The 25,875-nt window shown below is 39.6% G+C and overlaps 1 protein-coding gene across 4 annotated transcripts in view; it reads right to left on the reverse strand.

Moving 5' to 3' along the window:
* trpm7 (transient receptor potential cation channel, subfamily M, member 7) overlaps positions 1–25,875 on the reverse strand; it is a 191,139-nt gene that overhangs the window by 48,074 nt on the left and 117,190 nt on the right. For 3 of the 4 annotated variants that reach the window (XM_072565434.1, XM_072565433.1, XM_072565432.1), the window contains 12 exons: positions 22,179–22,334; positions 18,768–18,908; positions 17,006–17,134; positions 14,607–14,858; positions 13,615–13,789; positions 12,015–12,147; positions 10,756–10,943; positions 10,030–10,162; positions 4,968–6,115; positions 4,012–4,106; positions 3,819–3,927; positions 1,395–1,480 (listed from right to left, as the gene is read on the reverse strand). In XM_072565434.1, coding sequence (XP_072421535.1) covers positions 1,395–1,480; positions 3,819–3,927; positions 4,012–4,106; positions 4,968–6,115; positions 10,030–10,162; positions 10,756–10,943; positions 12,015–12,147; positions 13,615–13,789; positions 14,607–14,858; positions 17,006–17,134; positions 18,768–18,908; positions 22,179–22,334 — 2,745 coding nt within the window. The remainder of the gene's footprint in view (positions 1–1,394; positions 1,481–3,818; positions 3,928–4,011; positions 4,107–4,967; positions 6,116–10,029; positions 10,163–10,755; positions 10,944–12,014; positions 12,148–13,614; positions 13,790–14,606; positions 14,859–17,005; positions 17,135–18,767; positions 18,909–22,178; positions 22,335–25,875) is intronic. The other variant, XM_072565435.1, reaches the window with a different exon arrangement.

Here is a 25,875-nt window from a genome sequence, read left to right on the forward strand (position 1 = left end):
TTACCCTCTTGCTTCTTATATAAGAATAAAATGCTTTGGGATTCTCCTTCATTCTGCTCGCTAAAGCTATTTCATGACCCCCTTGAGCCCGCTTGATTCCTCGTTTAAGACTGGTCCTACTCTTCCGATATTCATCCAGGGCCCATTCTGTTCTTAGCTGCCTGAACCTTATGCATTTTCATGGGTCAACATAGGCTCTGGGCACTTCCAAAAAAGGAGTTTTCCAGTTCTGAAGAAATCATTTTGGACTTGAAACATTAACTATGTTTCAACAGATACTTCTGGAATAGCTGAATTTCTCCAGCATTTTCTGTTTATTTGAGATTCCAGCATCCGCAGTATTTTGTGCATCTATATATTTGAGTGCCAATCTATCATTAATTGCTCTTGAACTGAAGTGGCTTGCTGAGCCATGTTAGCGACATTGCTCTGGGTCTCGAGGTCTGTAAGCCAGGCCAGATCAGGAGAACAGGTTTCCATCACATACCATCATTCATTCTGTCATAGTACAGAAATAAATCTTGGGAACAACAAATGGTATTTAGACTCTATTATCTGTTCATCCGGATGCCATATCATTTACAGGCTTGTCAGATTTTTGTAGGATTCTTCTTTTACTTAAACATTTGAAATTTTTTTTAGCAACTAGGAAGAAATAACTTTTCCTTCTGATAATGTTTTCTTTAAAATCCAAAACCAGGACTCATCTATAGTCATTACCAAAATCCACTGAAGAATTCAGGAGAGACTTCTTCACTCAGTGTGAGACTGTTGACTTCGCAGCCATGGGTAGTTGACGTGAATAGCACATGTACATTTAAAGAGAAACTGGTTAAACATGAGGGTAAAAGAGATGGAAATGTAGTTAGGGTGAAATTAAGTAGGCTATCCATTGAGCATCCTCAAAATAATAGGCCATAACAGTTAATTTTAATTATGCAACTAGTATGCAGTGTTATCCTGTATTTCACCTTAAGTAGACATTCACAGAAGTATTTTCCACTAGGTAAAACATAATATGCACAAAAATCATTAATGAACATATTACAGCAGTTGTGATCCAAAGGTCTAGAATAATGATGAGAGTTCAAATCCCACTGTGGAATCTGAATTCAGCAAACTAATTAAAATTGGTTTACCCCACACTCTGGTCCATGAGACTCCCAGCAATGTGCTTGACCCTTAAACCACCTTCAAAATGATCTACTTGATTGGACAAGAGCAATACGAAAAGCTTCAATCTGCAGCACTTGAAGTAGGCAGCGGATTACCAATTCTACAATATTACTAGTGATGAAAAATAATGATTTTGCGAGTGACATCCACATTCTAGGAATGAAAAAACAGGTAATAATTATCACATTGCTTGATAACAATCTCAAAATCAGACTAACCAACAAGGAAGCCTTTGAATCCTCTCGATGAAATGTTACATCTTCAGCTGACGCCCTGATCCAGTCTTTAACAGTTCTATCTTGCACTGAGGGAAAACAAAAAAAGCAAATTACAATTCACACTCAGACTCTCCTTTTTATAAGAGCAAAGAAGAAAATTTAAACCCAGAAACAGGCCCTTCGGCCCTTCAAGCCTGAGCCGATCCAAATGTACTTTCTGAACCTGTCGGTCAATTCCTAAGCATCTGTATCCCTCTGCTCCCCACCCACTCATGCATCTGTCCAGACGCATCTTAAATGAATCTACCACCTCTGCTGGCAACGCGTTCCAAATGCCCACCACCCTCTGTGTGAAGTACTTGCCGCATGTATCCCCTTTAAACTTTCCACCTCTCACCTTGAAAGCATGACCTCTGGTTATTGAATCCTTCACCCTGGGAAAAAGCTTGTCTCTATCCACCCTGTCTATACCCTCCATGATTCTGTAAACCGCAATCAGGTCCCTCCTCAATCTCCTTTTTTCTAACGAAAATAAACCTAACCTACTTAACTGCTCTTCATAGCTAGCACCTTCCATACCAGGCAACATCCTCAAACCTTCGCTGCACACTCTCCTTTGGTAATGTGGCGACCAGAACTGTACACAGTATTCTAAATGTGGCCGAACCAATGTCTTGTACAATTTTAACATGACCTGCCAGCTCTTACACTCAATAAGCCATCCGATGAAGGCAAGCATACCGTATGCCTTCTTGAACATTTTATCCACCTGTGCAGTAACCTTCGGGGTACAATGGACCTGCACTCCCAGATCTCTCTGCCCATCAGCTTTTCCCAAGGTTCTTCCATTCATTGTATAATTCGTTTTAGAATTAGACTTACCTAAACGCATCAGCTCACATTTGTCTGGATTGAAAGCCATCTGCCACTTTTCTGTCCAACTCTCCAGTCTATCTATATCTTCCTGTATTCTCTGACAGTCCCTTCTGCTACTCCACCAATCTTCGTGTAATCTGCAAACTTGCAGTATTCAATACTACCATGAGGATATCCTCATTGTTAAAAGTTGGAGGAAAAATCAGAAGACCCAAATGTTTGAATAAGTTGGCACTTATCCAAGCACTTCATATGCTAATTAAAGTTCAAATATCAAAACACTTCAGCAACCTTTTTCAAAATCAAACCAAATTGAATTTTCTCGGCACTGTACAAGGTAAAACACAGAACACCTTGCATACCCCAGTAATGGGCACATATACTAACTAAATATTTTAACAAGAATACTCAACCATTCATAAACATGGATCAATTGTTAAGAAGCTCATATGCAAAATCACTTTTAGCAAATCAAATATCAGCCACTAATTAGCACAAAGGGCTAGATAATTTTCCTTGACTCCATTTGTTAAAAATCTACCTACCTGCTACAGTACATGAGATACTTCAGTGCTGTTCAATTGCAAGTTCAATGTTCAATCTGGAATATTTTATACAAAGAGCCAGAATGTTGATTTGAAGTACTCTTTCTACTCCAAGACAACTAAACTTGATCTCACTCTCAACTTTGCTGCTGAGCAAAGTAGATTTTGGAATGTCTGGCATCAGAAAAGAATTGCGTATTCAATGAATCTACCTTTCAACAAGCGAGGTTGATTAATACTGAATTGGAGTCTGAAGGTTATGTCTACATTTAAACTACAAAGCCCAGATTGACAGCAGACAGAACGGTTCTGAGGAGATTGCAACCTGATCAGGTTGCAGTTTTTGTTTTTTGGAACAGTCTATTTATAAACTGGTGACAGGCTTGTTTTTAAAAACTGGAAGCTAAGGTAAGTTATCATTGTCTTGAAGGAAATATTGAATTGCTATCATTGGTACATTAATAAAGCAGACTGATTAAATTCACATCCTCAGGAAATTGAGCAGGTCAGTCACATTAGGAGATTGCTAATTTGGCCTGATCATTAATTTTGATTGATTAAACAATAGATAAAAGCAGACAGTATGTATTTATTGCTAATCCTTTGACTTGCATACTATGGAATGGAAAAAAGGCCTGTTTTTGAAGTTTGACTGCATGCTGCAACCAGTATGGAACAAATGAAATGTAGACTGGAGTGACTTCAATGTTACAAATACAAATGGTAGATGGAGATCAGGAGCTGCCACTTTAGGGAAATTGGTGCTCCTGTGCTCTCATGTTACACTGATTCATAGTGACACTATTTACAGTTTAGTTTGATCCACAGTTAACTCTTGGCTGCAAAAACATGAAGCATGAAACTGCTGATGCCAATCTTACTTCATAATAATCCAAATTATTTCAAATTCAAGGTTAAGGCAGTGTTTTTAATTACAAATTGGATCTCTCTGTACAGGACTCCACTGTACATGGCAATTCACCCCGGAGAATTGAAAACTTACAAGAAACTGCCTGAACAGGTGTCCCAGAAGTCAAATGATTGCCACGAAGGTCAGCAAATCCAGCGTAAGAATTCACAGCTCTCAAATGACGATCACCACGATGAACTCCCTAGTAAAGACATGAGGCATTAGTATACATTTCAAGGAAGCATAATATTGGAAAAGGAGAGAAAATACACTTTGCACAAAATACCAAATCATGAACGACTCCCTTCGTCGATTTCTGCTCTTTCGACTTTATTGCTTCCCTTGTCCCTGACTTTGGGAGTTCCAAGTTGTCCTTGTGGCCTGAAGTAGACATGCATTTAGATTAACACAAAATTTATTTCACAGATGCTAACAAACTGACAGTGCAATATGTTAGTAAAATTCGTGCAATTTTGAAATGTTTCTGATCTGACCTCACAAACCATATTCTCAATAACAGACACAATAGACTGTAAAATAGTTGGAGCTGTTAATGTGATTTCACAAATGGTAAAAAAAAAACTTTAAAGTAACTGGCTTAAAAATATAATATTCTGAATGCATATGGTCCAATCAACCAATCATTTTCAATTAAACGTAACTGGAATTTCTATTAACATCAATAAGACTGAATTAAATATGACATGTTTCCAACTTCTAATAATTGATGATGCACAACTTCTTGACAGCTTTTAGATGGCAAAAGTAAAACCAGGAAAATTCTTTAAAAAACACTACAAATTAAGACCATTATATAATGTACCTCTGTGCTTTCCCTTCACTGATTGCAATAAGAAATTAAGTATTGAAGATGCAAATTTGAAAGTTAAATTTGAAGTTTGTTTTGAAATTTAAAACAAAACGCTTTCAGGGACTTAAGATCCATTTAACTGTCACAATCTTAGAAAGGACAATTAGACAATTAAAGTATGATTCAGTTCAAAATGGCTGAAAACCAAGTATCGTTCGGAGGTAAAATCGGAGACATTGGAGTAGATATCATAAAATGTTACAAAGCTAGGGAAAAAAAACACAGCAGTGGTGCCTTTTTGTTGCAACCAAGATATAGCAGAAGCAGAAGGGCAAATAAAACCAAGGAGAGGCCCAAGCAATGCACCAACAGTGAAGTCACCTGCAACCAGCAGAAGTCCCGCAAAGTTACAGTGGTACAGGAGCTCAAACCTCTCATTTTGGTTTTGTTCCACAGATCATTCAGCAGTCCTGAACAGTTCCCAATATTAATATGTTGACCTCGTAATTCGATAGCCTGTATGAAGTGACTGTCCAAATCTCTTTGACCTTTGCTGTATTGTTCATAGGTTTCTTTATTGGATAGGATGGCCGAAGTAAAGTTTCCTGTGCGCAGAGGTTCTCTCTTTTCATAGTCGTTCTCAAAGTCATGCGTAGTGCTCGGATTATATTCAGTGCTTCGGTCGTGACTGTTGTCAGTGTCTGTGCTACTCTCAGTGTCAATGAATGCGTGGTTGAGATATCCTTCAGTTTCAAAGCAAGCTGTGGTGCTAGCGTGGCAACAGAAGCTGCAAGCAGGATGAGAAGGACAGCAGCAAATGTCTTCAGGTAAAGCACAAACAACTTCACTATACTTACCAACAAATGCCCCAAATTCAACAGAACTGCCATCGGCATCTATACCAGTTTTAACTGTGTCGACTGAGTCAGCTACAAGCTCCAGTTGGCTTGTACCGCTTGGTTGAGATGGGGTACTAACAAAAAATTTGGCAGCTGGGGAAGAGAGATTTGGTATGCTGTGGAATGACTTTCCTGGTTTTTGATCACTGGTCAGAGATTGGGTCTTCCCCAGCTCCATGCGAAGTTCAGAGGGAGATGCCACATTTTGTAATAAGGCACAGGCTGAGGAACCAGCCTCTTGAACATTCAGTTCATTCCTCTGAGAGCCTGGAAGAAAATCTGGGCCATACTTCCTGCATAACATCTCTCTTTGGGAAACATTAATGTAATCTTGAAGAGAACCATCAGCACATACTGAATCACCAGTGTCCATCCCTCGCTGAGAAAAAGAGGAGCCCAAATATGTTCCAATGCTGTGCTTCTTTTTAAGAGAAGTTTTAACTGGAGCATCTGAAAGATTATCTCCCAGATTTCTTGAAATGCTCAGCTCGCGAGTAATTTCATTGTGCACCTTTGTGGCTTCTGAAGCTTTCTGAGCAGTCAGTGCTTTCAAAGTGTCCACTGTAAGGGCAGACAGGTCCTGCAAGTGCCCAATCTGGCCATCCAACGTTTGTAATGAACGCTTTATATAATTTACACGGTCACCTACTTCTTTTAACTGGATGGACATATTTTCAACTCTAAAAAGAAAGAGAAAGAAAGATTAACTCAATGACTTCATACGAACTAAATAAATTATTGCTGAATGTTGCTAATTTCAGACCTAACTATTACAATTATACCCTTACCGTAGAAATACAAGCTTCAAAAGATGCTTGAGGCACGTAATCAGAAAGTGTAATGGGATACACAAAGGCAGAGTTAGCGAAACAGAACATGATGGAAGATGGACTGGACGACATCATGGAGGTGAGAACGTGCTAGAGTATTAAGGGATTTAAACAACTGACAGCAAAGGCAAAATAAATGTTTGCCGTAGGTGGGGATGGGTGAAGGAGGAGGAGGGGGATTGTGGTGGAGGTCGAGAGAGAAAGAAAAAGGGGTGAAGAGAGAGGAAAGAAGAATTTTAGGTGAACTGAACATCACGAGAAAGAGCAGAGTGTAGGTAGCTCGTAAGGATAAGACTAGAATAGTCGAGTTTGGGGGCAACAAATCATAATGGTTTCAACAGTAGATGGGTTATGATAGGCATTTACCAAATGTTACAAGGGTAGAAGCAGCTGTCACTTATGATACAATCTCAAATGTTTAATTTGTTGTGTAACAGGAAACTACAGATACAGTCTGATTGAAGTAGAGACAGTGGTGGGGACTGAGGGTGCAGATTCAGGCAAAAGCAGGAGGCTCTACGCTTTGAGTTTCCTAATGTTTGGCTGGAGAAAAATACCTCTTGTTGCAGCAACCAAAAAGATTTGCAGGATTCTAAATGTGGCTTGACAGGAGCTTGGGGACTTCCTTTGAAGACATGAATTCAACCAAGTGTACTGTTTGCTTCACTGCTACTTCACACAAATTGCAATGTCCAGAAAATCTTAATAATTTAAACATTCAGCTCTCTGCTGCACTATCCATGAAATATCAAGTGTAACACATAAGAACCATATCTAAAATGCACTCCTGAATGTGAACTTTCAAAAGGGAATTGGAGAATGACAGAGCTGGAGCTAAAAAGCAGGGAGCAGATGAATAGCTTCTAGATTCAACATGGATAAAACTGATTGAATGGTCATGTTCCACGCTGTACCCAATTTTTTTTTTCATTCATTTGTGGGATGTGGGCATCACTGGCTGGTCAGAATTTATTGCATGACCCCAGGTGCCCTTGAGAAGGTGGTGATGAGCTGCCTTCTTGTATAGCTGCATTCCACTGCTGTGGATTGACCCACAATGCCATTAGGGAGGGAATTCCAAGATTTTGATCTAGTGATGAAGAAGGAACAGCGATATGTCTCCATGTCAGGATGGCAAGTGACTTGGAGAAGAACTTGCAGATGGTGGTGTTCCCATATATCTGTTGCCCTTGCCCTTCTACATTAAAACAGTCATGGGCTTGGGAGGTGCTGTCTGAGGATCTATGATGAGTTTCTGCAGTCTTTCTTGTAGACAGTACACACTGCTGTTGCTGAGTGTTGGTGGAGGAGTGTGCGAATGTTTGTGGATGTGGTGCCAATCATGCAGATTGCTTTGTCCTGGATGGTGTCAAGCTTCTTGAGTGTTGTTGGAGCTGCACCTATCAAGGCAAGTGGGGAGTATCCCAGCACACTCCTGACTTGTGCCTTGTAGATGGTGGACAGACTTTGGGAAGTCAGGAAGTGAGTTACTCAATGCACTATTCCTACCCTCTGACCTGCTCTTGTAGCCATTGCGTTAATGTAGAGAGTCCAGTTGGGCATCTAGTCAATGTTAACGCCCAAAATGTTGATACTGGAGGATTCAGTGATGGTAACACCATTGAATGTTGAGGACCAGTGGTTAGATTGTCTCTTATTAGTGATGGTCATAGCTAGGCATTTGTTGCATGAATGTTATTTACCATTTGTCAGCCCAAGCCTGCATATTGTCCATATGTTGTTGTATTTCAACATAGACTGCTTTAGTATCTGAGGAGTCATGAAAGGTGAACATTGTGCAATCATTGACAAACATCCACATTTCTGACCTTATGATGGAGGAAAGGTCATTGATAAAAGGACCTGAAGATGGCTAGGTGAGAAGCCACCCTGAGGAACTCCTGCAGAGATGTCCTGGAACTGAGCTGACTGACCTCCAACAACCACAGGCAACTTTCTATGTGCCAGGTATGATTCCATTCACTGGAGAGTTTGCCCCTGATACCAACTGATTCCAGTTTTGCAAGTGCTCCTAGATGCCACACTCTGTTGAATACAGACTTGATATCAATGGCTGTCACTTGCATCTCACCTCTGGAATTCAGCTCTTTTGTCCATGTTTGAACTAAGGGTGTAATGAAGTCAGGAGTGGAGTGACCCTAGAGAAGTTAAAACTGGGCATTACTGAGCAGGCGCTGTTTGATAGCATTGTTGATGACACCTTCGATCACTTTACTGATAATCGAGAGTAGACTTGATGGGGTGGTAATTAGCCGAGTTGAATTTCTCTGGCTTTTTATGCACAGGACGTACCTGGGCAATTTTCCACATTGTCAGTTGGATGCCCATGTTGTAACTGTACTGGAAGTTCTGGAGCACAAGTCTTCAGTAATATTGCCAGAATGTTACCAGGACTAGTAGCATTTGCAGTATCCAGTGCCTCTAATTGTTTCTTGATGTCACATGGAGTGAATTGAATTGGCTGAAGTCTGGTTTGTGTAATGCTAGGGACCATCCACTTGGCACTTCTAGCTGAAAATGCTTCAACCTTAACTTTTGCACTGATGTGCTGGTTCTTCCATCATTGAGGATGTGGATTTTTGTGGAGCCTCCTCCTCCATCACTATTCACAACCGGATGTGGCAGGACTACAGAGCTTAGAACTGATCTGTTCGTTGTGAGATCCCTTAGCTCCTGTTTGGTGTTAGCTTCACCAGGTTAACACCTCAATTTTTAGGTATGCCTGGTGCTGTTCCTGGCATACCCTCTTGCACTCTCCATTGAACCAGGATTGATCCCCTGGCTTGATGGTGATGGTGATGGTTAAGCAGAGAGTATGGGGAGCCATGAAGTTACAGATTGTCCTGAAGTATTACTCTGCCACTGTTTTTGACTCACAGTGCCTCGTGGATACTCAGTCTTGAATTGCTAGATCTGTTCAAAGTCTGCCGCATTTAGCGCAATGATAGTGCTGCACAACACAATGGACAATATCCTTAATGTGAAGGTGGGACTTTGTCTCCACAAGTACTGTGTGGTGGTCACTCTTACCGATGGACTGATGCAGCAGCAGCTGCCAGATTGTTAAGGATGAGATCAAGTATGTTTTTCCAATTTGTTGGTTCGATCACCACCTGCTGCAGACTCAGTCTAGCAACTACGTCCTTTAAGACCTGACCAGCTCAATTATTAGAATAACAAAATCCCTACAGCGTGGAAGCAGGCCACTTGGTTAATTGAGTTCACACCAACCCTCTAAAGAACATCCCACCCAGACCCAAGAAACATTTAGATTATAGGGTCCAAATTTCACATCTTTAATGACTTCTCCAAGTACATCACAAACCATTTCAGAAAAGTTAAAGTACTGCATTATCCATACTGGTGAGATATAGTTGTTCTCAGCAAAGAAACACTGACATCAAGATTATATTTCAAGTCATAAACACCAATTATATACAACTTTTAATGAAACTCCGATTAAACTATTCGACAATGTTCCATTTCTGCATTGCAAATTTTGACCATCAGATCAGACATTAAATTCTCTTCTGCCAGTTCTACTGAATGAATCTCATTGTTGTTTTGAGCACTTGTTGACAGCCAAAACTGTGTTACAAGCAATTGCACTTTTAAAATGATTCGGAGATTTGATATGAGAATCTGATAACTTTGCACATAATTAATCTCGACCAAAACTCAAGTTCATATTTCCCATTATTGTTATAAGTGGTACTAAGGTTCTAGAAAATTAAAATCTTTACCTTTCTGAAGTCAGCCGAATGCGTTCTTCACTCCCAGAATGAAAACGATCCTCTTTCTCATGGAAATACTTCTCCACACATTGCTCTTCAAAGTCATGCAATTTTTTCTGATCATCCTCACTTACAAACAGTTCTGAAATAAACAGGTTTTGGCAGATTAGGTGTGTAGGATTTCCAAAGTTAAATACAAATTCTGACTTTGAAGTAGCAGAACTTTTAATTTAGAAGTCTTCAAAATTCAATGCTATTTGAATTGGAGACCTTGTCAATTGATTTAGAATGCTAGCCTTAATTGAAAGTTAGCTCCAAGAGCTAGTGCTTCCAAATAAACCTGTTGGACTATAATCTGGTGTTGTGCGATTTTTAACTTTGACGGTTGGAGTTAGTAATTAAAGAGTTTGTTTCTCTGCCTGTGCCTTTGTCTGTGCGAGAGAGAGAAAAGCAGGAAAAACTGCAAAACTTCAAACTAAAAACAAAATTTTGTTGACAAGGGATTTTGAGCAAGGCAGTGTGACTAGTCCATATCCAACACTGCAAGAACAACTAATTAGGCAACAAAGCAAATCAAACAGTAAAACTGTGCCAGGATTTAATATACAAGCCCAAGATACCTTAGGCAAATTGTCGAAAATATTGTACTCCCAGAACATTAAATAATGACACCAACAAATGTTTGTAATAAAACACAAACACCAACTTCAGGAAGATTCAGAAGATCATCCTTACTTGGGCCTCCTTGCCCTCGATCATGTTTCCTTCCTCTTCGGCAAACATGAGAGATCAATAAAGCAAAGTGACTGAGAATGATGAGGGGTGGTGGGAGAACAGGTTTTTCATGATATGCCATGATAAAGTGGTACCGTTGATATTTCCACACAATGTTTGAAATGGCCTTCACTTGGAAATACACATTGCTGAAAAACAAGAAAATAAATTATTTTCCACAATTTACTGTAATTTTCCATATTACAAATTATGGCTATTTAAATATCTGTGATGTTTATGATCAGAAAGCATTTGGAAAAGTTTAATGGAACATGATTCCAAAAGCAGCTCCTTGCCATTAAAAGGGTTAAATCTTAGGTCATGTTCAAATCTGAAGTAAAAGTTAGTTTTAGTTAATGGACCCCCAAAACCAGATGCTGTCTTCCCCTCTCCTCACATAAATGGTGCCTGTGCCTTCGGCTGTTAGCTAGTACCAACTATCTGAAATTCTACCACATTGTTCGAGAATTTTCTTAAATTCATCCATTTGATCAAGCTTTAGTCAACCAAACTGATCTCTCACTTGTTGATTTGGCTGTCATTTTTGCTAAACCTTGGGTTTTTAACCCAAAAGTAAAGATCAGTTCGTACTGCGCCGAAGTTTGCAGTTCATCAAGCAGCTGTTCCCATGTCATAACAAAACATTTCAGACGCACATGAAACATGGACAGTGAAGGAGATATGACCAAAAATTTAGTCAAACAAGGGACATGTGAGTATGTGTTGAAGAGGTAGAAAGGCAAAGGCATTTACGAAGGGTATGAGAGGGAATAGAACCATAGCAACTGAAATATGGTTGCCAACGGCAGGCTGCAGAAATAGGAGCTAGAGGAGGCCATTTGGCTGTTTGAGGACTCTGCCATTCAACAAGATCATGCTAACCCTGCACTTCAAATCCATCAAAATCATATCCCTCAACACCTTTAACCTAAAACAAAATCATTTTGTCTCTTGAACATACTAAATTAATTTCAACACCACTCTCGAATAGTGAATTTTGAAGGTTCACAACCATTTGAGTGAAGAAATTTCTGGAACAAATATCAAAGGCCTGCCTATTGGTTGTGGTGGTTCTGCTACAAGGAGGGAGGAGTGTTTATGATGATGCAACACATCCACATTGTAATGGGAGCGAGCAAAGGTAGACATGTAAATTCACAGTGGAAAGAAATTACATCAGAATGCACAGATTTTTATTATGGATGGAAGAAAGTACTCACTTAAAAAATGCAATTAGAAGATTCACCATGAGGATATACTGTACAAAGAGGTAGACAGCTTGTAAAAATGGCGTTATCCATGATCCAATGACACAACGCTGCTTTGCACCATCTTCAGTGTTATTGGCACAGGCTTTTGAAAAGAGAGACTGATCAATAAAGTGTTTTATGGAGAGATTCCTGGCATTTTAATAAGAGCAATCTTTCAAACAATTCGAGAGGCAGATGGCTATATGGACTATTGTGAGATTTACAATTGTGCACTTCAAAACAAATTGCAAGGAATACATCTTCTTACCACCATTATATTCTTTACTACGGAGATGAGGTCAATTAGAGTTTTAGGTGACAAAATAATACTGAACATTACCCTGCATTCAGGGGACTCTCTAAATAGTGTAATAAATCAGATTAACAGAAGTTTTTACCTCTAAAACTTTTTTACAATGACTAGACAGAGAATTTAGACTCTTAGGTGGAAAGCTTTGGACTAAGTCCTTGAGTGATGGATACCCTATATCAGGGGTGGGAATGAAGTGCATTAAGCCTGAGACTGCCATCAACCCAGGATTTCCGTTGAATGGTGGTACAGCCCCAAGTGCAAGCTGCGCTACAGTTTGTGATAATATGATGATTGTCTAGATACATTTCCAGGTTTGTGTGAACTTAGTCCATATGGATACAGATACACATCCTGAGGCATTGGGTCCCAAGAGGTGAAGAAGTTCCAAGTCCTCTGAACCACCTGGATACATGTTCAGTGACAGTGAAATTAGTACTGCTTCATTATCCACCTTGCTTGAATATTGCAGGAAACAAAGTCCAGCTGTTCTTTGTGCACACAATGAACTAACTCTGAGAAAACCTGTAAAGTTTGTTGTCTTGAACCATCTTGCATTTTTATTCATGTGGGCTACCCCTAATTACCCTTAGATTAAATACTGGACTGTTTCGAAGTATGAAATTTCATGGATCAGCACAAAAGGTTGAACCGCAAAAGCACAACTCGCATAAAATTATTATCTGCGTCCTTTTGCCTTGAATGCTAATGCCTTTGGTCATTTTTTAAAACTCTGCTCACTCTAGAATTATTTTTCATTGTTACTTTGGACTGAATATTCCAAACAGCAGTTTACCATCAGGTTCACATTCCTGGCCTAGGAGAATTTGTGTAATGACTATCTTTTAATTAAGTTGTTGATATTATTTACCTCAAGTCATCATCAGTTTTCTGAGAAATGTACACAACCCTGGAGAGCATGTTTATTGAGTGTTACATTAACGCACACCTAAGAAGAGATTTCACACTTTGTGCCAATTTGTTGGCAATAAGAGGTTCACTGGAAGGATCAAAGACAAGTTAGCGGAGAGTAAATTAGCAGACTCAATGATCCTTGTTCTTGGGGCTTTACAAGACCCAACAATATGAGACTATGTTTGGCATGAAGCATCTATGGTATCACAATATCTTGATACACCTGCTTGGCATGTTGCCTCCATTATTTCTTTTAGGACAAGTTACATTGAGTGGTGAATTTTGAAGATGGAGATTATTCCTGCACATTTCCAGGTATTCAGATATTGTCAAAAGGTTACTTACGATCAATTTCATATGCATATACTTCACCATATATCATCCAATAAGGCTGGAAGACTATATCTTTAGCTAGTTCCCAGGATGCAGACTCGGCTGGGTAAAGGATTGCTTTTCTTGGAACACCAAAGCTGAGTAAGACCACTGCCATAATAACCACAATATAAAACATGTTTGCCACCTAGAATTCAAGAGATTAAAAAATTCAAAGTTCAAAATAATTGTGCAAAAGCATGGTAATGGTAACTGATGCTATTGCATTGCAAAAATGCTGAATGATACCAATCACTAAAAGGTGCATGTAATATAAAATTCTTCTGTAAAAAATGTAATTAACTTGAGTTTTTATTTTAATTTAATATTAAAGTTTATTTTAGTATAAACTTTGGTTCTCCCCTTTTTGATGTTCTTGCATCAAGGGACACTCAGGATCATCTTTGGTGCCATTTTCTAATCAGCAACTGCACATGTAACTTTCCTCTGTCTTTTCTCTCTCCATTACAGTCAATACCTTCCTACACTATGGAAGGATTGAAGGTGGCAATTTCACTTTGGGGAATGACAAATATCTCACTACTCTTGTGGCATATGTCCCATTAAATGAGATGAGGTCTTCAAGTTAAAAAGGTGAATTATTTCAGCGAATTGTAAAGTTCAAATTTCAAAAAGATATTGCAAGCCTTTCTCTCAGTCAAGTTCTAGAACTTATCTGCGACTCTTGCAATCAATCTAAAATTAAAAAGCAATTGTTGCAATGCTACCACATATCTCCAAGAAAATACACTCCAATATAGAATTGACTCTCGATATCTTACAGTAAAAAGATCCACATCAATATTTTAATTATTAGAATACAACAAATCTGTTAAAATCCAATATCACATAACATGAACATCTTTGTTGCATTATAAAGAATAATTACAATAGAACTCACACCTTCACATTTGAAAGACAAAAATACAAAACAAATCATTAAAGTTTCCAGGTGATTCACTTACCATTTTACCTATCATTGTGACATATGGCCCTGCATGCTGATTGACGGCTAGGAAATCCAAAAGTCGCACATACCAAAATATAATATTGAGGCAGTACATTATCCGCCCAGCAGTCATCACTTGCTTAGTTCCAAATCTTAGCCCCAAACCAACAAAAAACAAGACAATTGCGAGCGTGTCAGTGATGTTGAAATAGTCACTGAAATAAACTTTGATCTTCTGACTTATCTTTCCAGCTTCTGACATGAAAATCTAGATAAACAAAAATTAACAACATGATAACAATTGAATCAATGAATCAAAATCCAGCAGATTTTGACACAAGGCTATCATATACCTGAAAACTTCTAATGAACACAAATGATCAATTAATTCATGCAGAGCGTGAAATACCAAAATATTACTCCTTAAGGAGCAATGGACCAAAATCCATGAAAGAGACTGAGGGAGGAATGCTGGGGAACATGGATAAAAGTGGTAAACAAACCAAATTTTCAAAAGAGTACTTTTGGTGGCATGGAAAGTGACCTAGGAAGTGATTTTGAGGATCAAGGAACAGCAATATATTGACCAGTTCCTCATGGTAATGGGGCAAAAAGAATAAGCCAGTGCCAGGGTGATGGGCATTGGCTCTGCCTGGGAAAATGTCCTATAAAGGATAAGGAGAAATAACAGATAGGTAGCACTGTGATGGAAAGTGTCATCCACATTGCTATTGAGCTGTACATAATAATAACCTGCTCACCAACGCTCAATCTTGGATCTACCAGACCCACTCAACTCTTTTACAGGTTCAGATGAAAGTGAGGACTGCTGATGCTGGAGATCAGAATCGACAGTGTGGTGCTGGAAAAGCAAAGCAGGTCAGGCAGCATCCGAGGAGCAGGAAAATCGAGGCATTTTGGACAAAAGCTCTTCCTGACGAAGGGCTTATGCCTGAAATGTCGATTCTCCTGCTCCTCAGATGCTGCCTGACCTACTGTGCTTTTCCAGCACCACACTCTCATTACAGATTCAAAGAAGCACAGAAGAGCCTAACTCCACTAATGAAGTGAGCTTTCACAGTGTGTGGTAATGAAGAAACCTAGCAAAACTGGAGAGGGGGGTCTCCACTGGCTGGAGTCACCTAGTACAAAAGATGATGGGAGTGCTTTGTTGGAGGTCAGTTATCTCAGTCCCAGGACATCAGTAAAGGAGATCCTCAGTGTAGTGCCTGTGGTCCAACTATCTTCAGCAGCTTCTGCGACCTTCCTGTTGGACAGCATCTAAACTTGGACTGACACATGCCAGGCAATGACCATATTGAAAATAAGAGAATTCAAACATTGTCCCTTGACATTCAACGGCCTTAGCACCATTGAATCTCCCAAAACAATATCATGGGAGTTACCATTGACCAGAAACTGAACTACAGCAGCCATGTGAGTACTGTGGCTAAAACGTTCAAGTCACAGGCTAGGAATCTTGCAGCGAGTAACTCACCTCCTGACTTCCCCCAAGTCCATCCACAATATACAATGTCAGGACTGTGATGAAATACTCTCCACTTGCTTAGATGAGTTCAGCTTCAGCAACACACAAGCTTAAAACCATCCAGAACCAAGCAACCCACATGACTATCACACCCAACATTTTCAACATTCACTCCCTCCACTACCCCTGCAAGTGGTAGCAGTTTGTCCTATCAACAGTGTGCACTGTAACAACTCATCAAAGGTTCCTCCAACAGCAACTTCCAAACCTGCATCCTGTACTAATTGGAATGACAAAGGCAGCTGATTCACACCCTCAAAGTCTCTTCCAAGTCATTCACCTTCCAAACGTGGAAATAGCTTGGTTGTTCCTCACCATCTCTGCATCCTGAAAGGTTTGTGGACATGCCAGTAACAGGTGGACTGCAGTGGTTCAAGACAGGTCAACATCACCTTCTCAAGGGCAATTAAGAATGGATGATTAATGCTGGCCTAGTCAGTGAAACCCACAATAAATAGAGAGAGAGAGCAAGAATTGATTTGAGGGGAAGTGAACAAGAAAATTTATGGGAGGACAAAGAGATGAGTGATTAAGACTTGTTAGGCAAAGGTTTCAGGCAATGAGGGAGTCAGTATCAGAGACAGCAACTCAACAAGGTAGGGGCAATGATGCAGTATGGTGGTCTTAGCACTAGACTAGATCTGAACAGAAACAGCTCAAATTTTAAAAGAGCACCAAGATGCTAACTAATGCATTCAGCCTGACTGGGTAATCAGTGAAGTTCAAAGAGCTATTGTGAGAACTGGACAGACAACCGGCTCCTTGACCAAATGATTTTTTTAACAACAGTACACAACACTTTGTTGATTGTGCACATTATTAAGCTGTGACAATTCCAGGTTGATTTTTAAAAGAATAATCCTCACCTCTCTAATTTTCTCGATGGCTAAGGTAAAAATGAAGGAAATCACAATCCATTCTTGCACTGATGGTAAATTCTCCATTTTCACCAGAACAACATAAGTGTACAGCATGAGAAATCCCAAATACGCCAACTGCAAAGATTTAATTTTAGAGAAAGAGATTAATGACTTCAAAGTTTTGAAGAGTGACAGATCCTCATTCTTCAGTACTTGACTCTTCAGTTGTAGTATTACCGTAGTAAAGAGTGAAGCTTTATGCTGAGAACCTTTACTTTTAGTTTCATCTCTCAAGATTTCTTAGTTAATCTTTGTGAGACAATGCGTGCTACTTTCCATTGTCAAAGAGGAACATTTCAATAAATCTTATCTTAAGTATTTTTATCCTCAACTACCAGGTCATAGATGAACATTCACTTTCATGAAAAGGAATTACAAATGGAATTTGATTGCAGTCATGTACTTTAGGTTACAGCAATGATCTTTTGCTCCCAAATATAATAATTAAATCGAAGCCAGCAGCCCAAACATTTTGTATCCTGATCATCGTAAGATTTGATGTAAATTGGGATATACCCACCAGACACTGCACAAATTCTGACATAAGCACATTCGCTGAAATTGCCCAAGTTTAAATTTTCAATGGGCTGGTTTCTGCTATTTGTGACTCTTCATACGACCTGGACCAGCCAAGTGGTATTTATTCACAGACTTATCTAGGAAACTTAAAGCTGGTTAATACCTGGTCTAACTCAGTGGTTAGTCATTGCAACTGTATAAAGCACCAAAACAATCATAACTGACCCAAATCAGCCACTGTCCCCCCAACCCAAACAGAGTACCTCACACTTCTCCAAATCCTCAGCTTGACCAAACTGCACTACCTCATCTGCCCACAATGACTCCAGCCAGCCCCACACCCTCCCTCGAGCAGCCAATCAGTGTTTCATTAACCTATGCACCAAATGGCCTGGAACTATGGGAATACAGCAGCTGCTGCAGCAAAAAGGGTGCACATTCTCTCTTTTTACTCTTCTATGATTGCTGGATATACCCTGGAAGGGCTGCATTGGTGTATTGCTGCTTCAGCAAGGATTGGAAGTCCTGCTGGAAAATGGTCAGATCCTTTGGGTACAGAAAACTTCGAGGAATACAATCAGACAGTATGTAACAGAAGTGCAGTCCTTACCAACACTAATTCTCATATTCCCCTTTTATGGTTGTTTGAGCAGAATAAAGAGACCATCATGCTCAAACCCTCACTTAATTACTCCTTCATGGTTCATAAACTTTTCTCAATAGATATGGCAAATTTACTTATCCTACTTCTGTTTCATGAATCAATCACCTTCAGGTATCTCTTAACAGGTACCAGCATTATGTCCTAGAATTCTGATTTTGCATTTTGGATTCAACGTTTCAAACAAAGATGGTTACCCAGAATAAACTTGCATAAGACAGAGGCAATTCAGAGGACTTTGTTGGATCTGGATTCATATTCAGGTCCTATGATGTTGAAACACATTTCAAACTCAAGACATTAGCCAGCGTCCCTTTTATTTTTGAGACCAGCTCTTCTCTCAAAGCCACTTTTCACATCAATAACTATAATAGTTGAAGCTTGGTTCCAGCTTCCTAAGGTTAAAATAGCTGTACGTGTATAACCCAAGTCAATTAAGGAGGGCTTTGAGATAAACAGCTTTAATTTCTTCATCGAACTCTGCTAAGACAGGTCAGGTATGTTGCTTCTTTTGCTTTACTCACTTACTGTGTTAAACCAAAACTTTGCAATGGGTGCATGGTAGAAAGAGTAAAATTTTCTAGTAAGAGGCAGCCTCCTTGGTTTAATGTGAACTGTATCCTCATGCTTCACTTCATGGTCATAGATTCCTTCTTCTTTGAAGACTTCCTGTGTAATATCAAGCAGAATAAAGTTCCAGAATTATACTGCAAGACAAGTTGGTCCAGTATACAGAGAACATAACATGAGCCTTAGATTCTAGGAGATGCAGAAGGTATTATGAAAAGATAAAGTATGGAAGAACAATTTTATCATTAAGTGTGACCATGGACAGTGTCAGAAGTGTGTCCCATTTCTTGAAAACACAATGACATGCATAAAGTACGACTATTGCTTCAGATATTAAAAACTGCTGATCTGAACAGTTTAACAAGTTAATTTGTATTTTACAGATTAAGGTAGTCCAGGATATCTTAGTTTCATAAAATTCTATATTTATCTTGTGTAAGTGATAAAATGCCTATGATTTCTGCTGTAACTTACAAACATATGAATGGAGTACAGATCCCAATCATAAATAGACCTTGTACATTACTAACCCCAACAGCTTTCACCCTTCCCCATTGATTTACCTATATTCACTCACAATAATGTGGACTCAGGAGGCCAGCAATGCCATGTAGATTTGTGTAGAATGACTGATCCTATTGCAGAAATCAAGTTTGAGCAGGTTTCTTTGGAGGAAACAGGGTTGAAAACACTACCTTATCTGGTAGGCAAAAACTTATATAGGGGATCAGAGAAATCAGACACCACTTTAACTTCAACTCCCCAAAGCAGGTGCTTTGCATTATAAGGAGCCAAATACTGCTATGTCGTTTTACAATTTTTGGTTTGAAATGGTAAGAAAAAATACAGTCACTGTTCCACCAACCAACCAGACTGAACTAGTTTTATTATTTTTGTCCTATATGCTCTATGTAATTGTTTATGTCTTTACAAACATATACAGAACTTAAATTTTCCTTTTTCTGAAACATGTGCTTTAAGATCACATTCTTAATTTTTATTTTCCCAATGACCCAGATATTTCATTTTCATTCTCTTGCTTCAACTTGACCTTTTCAAACATCTTTTTCCCATCATAGTACAAACTGCAAGTACAGATCTCACTTTGAAGGTGGATGCTGCACAGAAAACACGCTTTTCAAAGTCAGTTCAGTTATTCATTGGAAAACAAATACATAATTATAAAGGTTGATCAAAAATGGAACATTATCTTGTGCCAGTGTAATTTAAGATTATAGCTAGGAATTGAAGTGATCAGTGCAAGGTCTTCCTGAGAGAACACAATGAATAGTACAAATTAATGAGTGGTGACATACACAGTAACAAAGTTGCAATACTGAGCTCATGGAAAATAACAGGCATAAACTGTACAAAGAGCAGAAAAAGTTAGGACCCTACATGAAAGAGGTCAGTAAAAGGATGAAACTTTTAGGAATGAGAAGACCACAATGATAGATATTTAGCATTTAAACCAGATTGTTCTGATAGTTGTTTGAGTATGTAATGTTATACATACATCCAAAATTTACTGCCAGATCAGAGACTTCAGATTTAAACTCCATATGACGAAAAGAGTTCGAAGGCCATTCAGCCCCTCAAGCCTGCTCCACCATTTCAGCAGGTAAAGGCCGACTTCAGTGTGGCCTCAACTTTCTGTCTGCTCCACAGTTACCTTTGACTCACTTGTCAGTTAAGCGTCAATCCAACTCAGTCTGACCCTGTCTGCACTGCACTCTGGGGGAAAAAAATCTGACTCACTCAACTCTGTCTTAAATAGGAGATCCCTTATATTTTAACTCTCTCTTACAAGGGTAAATATCTTCCCAAGTGTCCTCAGGATCCAGAAAGACTAATTGTTTTGTTGGTACACTGAGTAATTCTGAGACACAGTTACCTAAGAACTGAGACAGAAATATGGTATAGAAAAGGAAAGCAAGCAGTCAAATACAGCAAGCTCTGGTATAATGTGACAGTTACGTTCATCTGCAACCTCATCTGTAAGAAACTGCACTATGGAAAACCACTATAGAAAATTGTGCAGTAGAAAACTGCTATAGAAAATCGCTATAGCCGTTCAATAGTAAGTTTGCATTATCCAAACAGCATCCAGTTCGTCAATCATGTTATAGTCAATTTGCACCGATGAAACTTGCGTTATATCATATCAGAACAACCTATAAATTGTTCAATGCTGACTCAAACAGAAGAAAATCCTATTTGGTACACTTGCAGCATCAAAAATTAAACAGTGCATTTTGCTCCCTGTGGTGCCCTGTCACGTTGATTAGATTTTACAAGTAATTTTCAAACAGCGTTCTCTGAAATGAAAGTTGCAAAAATGAAGCTCCGATGAGAGATCATTGATCTGAAGCATTAGTATAGTTTCTGTATAAACATTACCAGCAATTTCTGTTGTTATTTATTTTTGGTTAATTGGTTAACTATTTTCACCAACAGTTCGCAGACTACAATGTTGGCTGTAAATTTCCATCTGGGTCAGAATCCCTATTTCCAACTCAGATCAGTTAAGATCTTACTTTTGGCCTATGCTCAATGCAGAATTAATCACAACAGATGCAACCATGCAAAACATGCAGACAGCACTGTCACAGAAAATACAGTCCCTTCTTGCAGTAAGTATCTGCCATATTCCAGCAAAATAAAAAGTGTAAATGTCCCATACCCACTTTGACAGAATCAAGGTTTTAAGGTAAGTGGGTGAGAGGGGTGGGTTAGACGTAGGGGGTCCATTTACTATTTTACCAAGAGTAAGAGTAGCTTCTAATCCTGTAATGTTCCTCAGGAATATATTAACACAGGGCGCCTGAACCCTCTGATATCTCCAACACTAACAATAAGTTGGGAACATTTTTGGAGGGTTTTGGGTAATTGGCCACCTGAAGATTAAATTACTTGGAAATTCCTACATAGTCAGTGCATTGGGACTCCCCAAGAATTAGTTCATGAAATGTGGGCATGGCTAGATAGGTCATCATTTACTACCCACCCGTAATTGCCTGAAAAGTAGTTAAGAGTCAATCAAATTGCAGTGGGTCTGGAGTCACACGTAGGCCAGACCAGGCAAGGACAACAGATTTTGTTCCCTCAAGGACATTAGTAAATATTATGGGTTTTTATGACAATGGTTTCATGGTCATTATTAGAATACCTTTTTACACCAGAATGTTACCACATTCAAATTTCACCATCTGCCTGGTTAAGATGAGAATCCACGTCCTATTCCATTAGCCTGAGGTTTTAGATTACTAGCTAAGGTGACATAATCACTCCAGCACCGCCTCTCCCTTTAAGAGTTCAGTATCATCATGTATAGTCTATTCTTATGGACTCTATTAGAAGCAATCTTACCATTGAGATTTGATCAGTTGGGCTCTGAAAATTATGTTCACTGTCTTCCATGTTCATTTGATGAGCATCTTCAGTTTGAGGAATATGAGACATTTCAGCCTTAGTTTTAAATTCCAGCATGAGAATAGCAGGAGGGAACAGAATACTAAGAATAACCTGAGCAAAAAATAAATGCATTGAGTGAGTCAATTTCAACATGGTTGGATACTTTAAACAATCTTCTGTGAAATTTGTCCTGATCTTAGTTGCTCTCAAACAAAAGGAGACCAGAGGTTCCAGCTTCCTGGCCCCAACCATCTCCTTTTCACTACATTCCCTCAACACCCCCCTTCCATACTAGAATGGTATAAAATAATTCCCACTTCTTTCCTGAACAGAGGCCGAACCAGGTCCCATTTCTCTCACCTTCCTCCATCTGCTTGAAATTGCTCTCACATTAAACAACTTCTGATTAACTACACTTAATACCTGCAAAGAAGTTAATCTGAAGGTTCTCCAACTGGATGAAACCATGGATGAACAGGAAGACCCACTGCCTACTTAAGTCCAAGTCCAATAACCATGGCCATAACAAGAAATCCAGATATGATCATCATTAGAGATGCCAAGAGGCAATACCAGACTAAGCTAGGGACCCCAACTAACCATACAGAATCATAGAGTCATAGAAAAGTAAAGAATGGAAACAAATCCTTCAGTCCAACTCATCCAGTTGACCAGATATTAAATAATTTAGTCCCATTTGCCATATCCCTCTAAACCCTTCCTAATCATTTACCCATCCAGATGCTTTTTAAATGTAGTTGTACCAGCCTCCACCACTTCCTCTGGCAGCTCATTCCATACACGCACCACCCTCTGAGTGAAAAAGTTGCCCCTTAGGTCCCTTTTAAATCTTTCCCCTCTCACCCTAAACCTATGCCCTTTATTCTGGACTCGCCCACCCCAGGGAAAAGACCTTGTCTATTTATTCTATCCATGCCCTTCATGATTTTATGAACCTTGGTATGGTCACCCCCTCACCCACCCCAGCCTACAGCTCAAAAACTTCAACCCTGGCAACATCCTTGTAAATCTTTTCTGAACCTTGCAAGTTTCACATCCTTCCAATAGGAAGAACAGAATTGTACACAATATTCCAAAAGTGGCCTAACCAATATCCTGCACAGTTGCAACATGATCTCTCAACTCCTGTACTCAATGCTCCAGCCAATGAAGGAAAACACACCAAACACCACCTTCACTATCCTATTTACCTGCGACTCTACTTTCAAGGAGCTATAAAACTGCACTCCAAGGTCTCTGCATTCAGCAACACTCCTCAGAACATTAAGTGGATAAGTCCTGTCCTGATATTCCTTTCCAAAATGCAGCACGTCACATTTATCTAAATTAAACTCCACCTTCCCATTCCTCAGCCCATTGGTCCATCTCACCCATACCCTGTTGTAGTCTGAGGTAACCTCATTTGCTGTCCACTACATCTACAGTTTTAGTGTCATCTGCAAACTTACTAACCATGCCGCTTACGTTCACATCCAAATCATTTATATAAATGACGAAAAGCAGTGGACCCAGCATTGAACCTTGTGGCACACCACTGGTCACAGGCCTCCAGTCTGAAAAACAACCCTCCAGCACCACCTATCTTCATGCCAGTTCTGTATCCAAATGGCAAGTTCTCCCTGTATTCCAGGAGATCTAAACAGTCTCCCATGGGGAACCATGTCCAACGCCTTACTGAAGTCCATATAGATCACATCTACTGCTCTGCCCTCATCAATCCTCTTTGTTACTTCTTCAAAAAACTCAATCAAGTTTGTGAGACATGAATTCCCACACACAAAGCCATGTTGACTAACCCTAATCAGTCCTTGCCTTTCCAAATACATGTACATCCTGTCCCTCAGGATTCCCTCCAACAACTTGCCCACCACCGAGATCAGGGTCACTGGTCTAAAGTTGCCTGACTTGTCCTTACCACCCTTCTTAAACAGTGGCACCATGTTAGCCAACCTCCAGTCTTCTGGCACCTCACCTGCGACTATCGATGATACAAATATCTCAGCAAGAAGCCCAGCAATCACTTCCCTAGCTTTCCAGAGTTCTAGGGTCCACCTGATCAAGTCCTGGGGATTTATCCACTTTTAGGCATTTCAAGAAATCCAGCACGTCCTCCTCTGTAATATGGACATTTTGCAAGATGTCACCATCTATTTCCTTATATTCTATATCTTCCATAGCCTTTGCCACAGTAAATACTGATGCAAAATACTTGTTTTGTATCTCCCCCATTTTCTGCGGCTCCACACAAAGGCCGCCTTGCTGATCTTTGAGGGGCCCTATTCTCTCCCTAGGTACCCTTTTATCCTTAATATATTTTTAAAAACCTTTTGGATTCTCCTTAATTCTATTTGTCAAAGCTATCTCATGTCCCCTTTTTGCCCTCCTGATTTCCCTCTTAAGTATACTCCTACTGCCTTTATACTCTTCTAAGGATTCACTCGATCTATCCTGTCTATACCTTACATAAGCAAATCCTCAATTTCTTTAGTCATCCAACATTCCCTACACCTACCAGCCTTTCCTTTCACCCAAACAGGAATATACTTTCTCTGGATTCTCATTACCTCATTTCTGAAGGCTTCCCATTTTCCAGCCATCCCTTCACCTGCAAAAATCTGTCCCCAATTAGCTTTTCAAAGTTCTTGCCTAATACTGTCAAAATTGGCCTTTGTCCAATTTAGAACTTCAACTTTTAGATCTGGTCTATCCTTTTCAATCACTATTTTAAATCTAATAGAATTATGGTCACTGGCCCCAAAGTGCTCCCCCACTGACACCTCAGTCACCTGCCCTGCCTTGTTTCCCAAGAGTAGGCCAAATTTTGCATCTTCTCTAGTAGGTACATCCACATACTGAATCAGAAAATTGTCTTGTAACACACTTAACAAATTCCTCTCCATCTAAACCCTTAACACTATGACAGTCCCAGTCTATGTTTGGAAAGTTAAAATCCCCTCCCATAGCCACCCTATTATTCTTACAGATAACTGAAATCTCCTCGTAAATTTGTTTCCCAATTTCCTGCTTTTGTTTGGGGGAGGGGGAGGGGGGCTATAGTACAATCCCATTCTTATTTCTCAGTTCCACCCAAATAACTTCCTTGTATGTATTCCCAGGTATATCCTCCCTAAGTACAGTAGTAATGCTATTCCTTATCAAAAATGCCAATCCCCCTCCTTTCTTGCCTTCCTTTCTATCATTTATATCCTGGAATATTAAACTGCCAGTCCTGTCCATTCCTGAACCATGTCTCTGTAATTGCTATGATATCCCAGTCCCATGTTCCTAACCATGCCCTGAGTTCATCTGCCTTCCCTGTTCGACCTCTGGCATTGAAATAAATGCAGTTTTGTTTATCAGTCCTACCTTGTTCTCTGCTTTGTTCCTGCCTGCCCTGACTGCTTGACTCATTCCTTTTCCCAACTGTACCAGTCTCAGACTGATTTCTTCCTCAGTATCTCCCCTGGGTTTTCCCCCCCTCCCCACCTTACTCGTTTAAATCTTCCAGGGCAGCTCAAGCAAATCTCCATGTCAGTATATTACTCCCCTTCCAATTAAGGTGCAATATGCCCCTCCTGTACAGGTCACTTCTTCCCCAGAAGAGATTCCAATGATCCAAAAATGTGAACCC

The sequence above is a fragment of the Chiloscyllium punctatum genome, chromosome 48, assembly GCF_047496795.1.
Source record: "Chiloscyllium punctatum isolate Juve2018m chromosome 48, sChiPun1.3, whole genome shotgun sequence".
Lineage (NCBI taxonomy): Eukaryota > Metazoa > Chordata > Chondrichthyes > Orectolobiformes > Hemiscylliidae > Chiloscyllium > Chiloscyllium punctatum.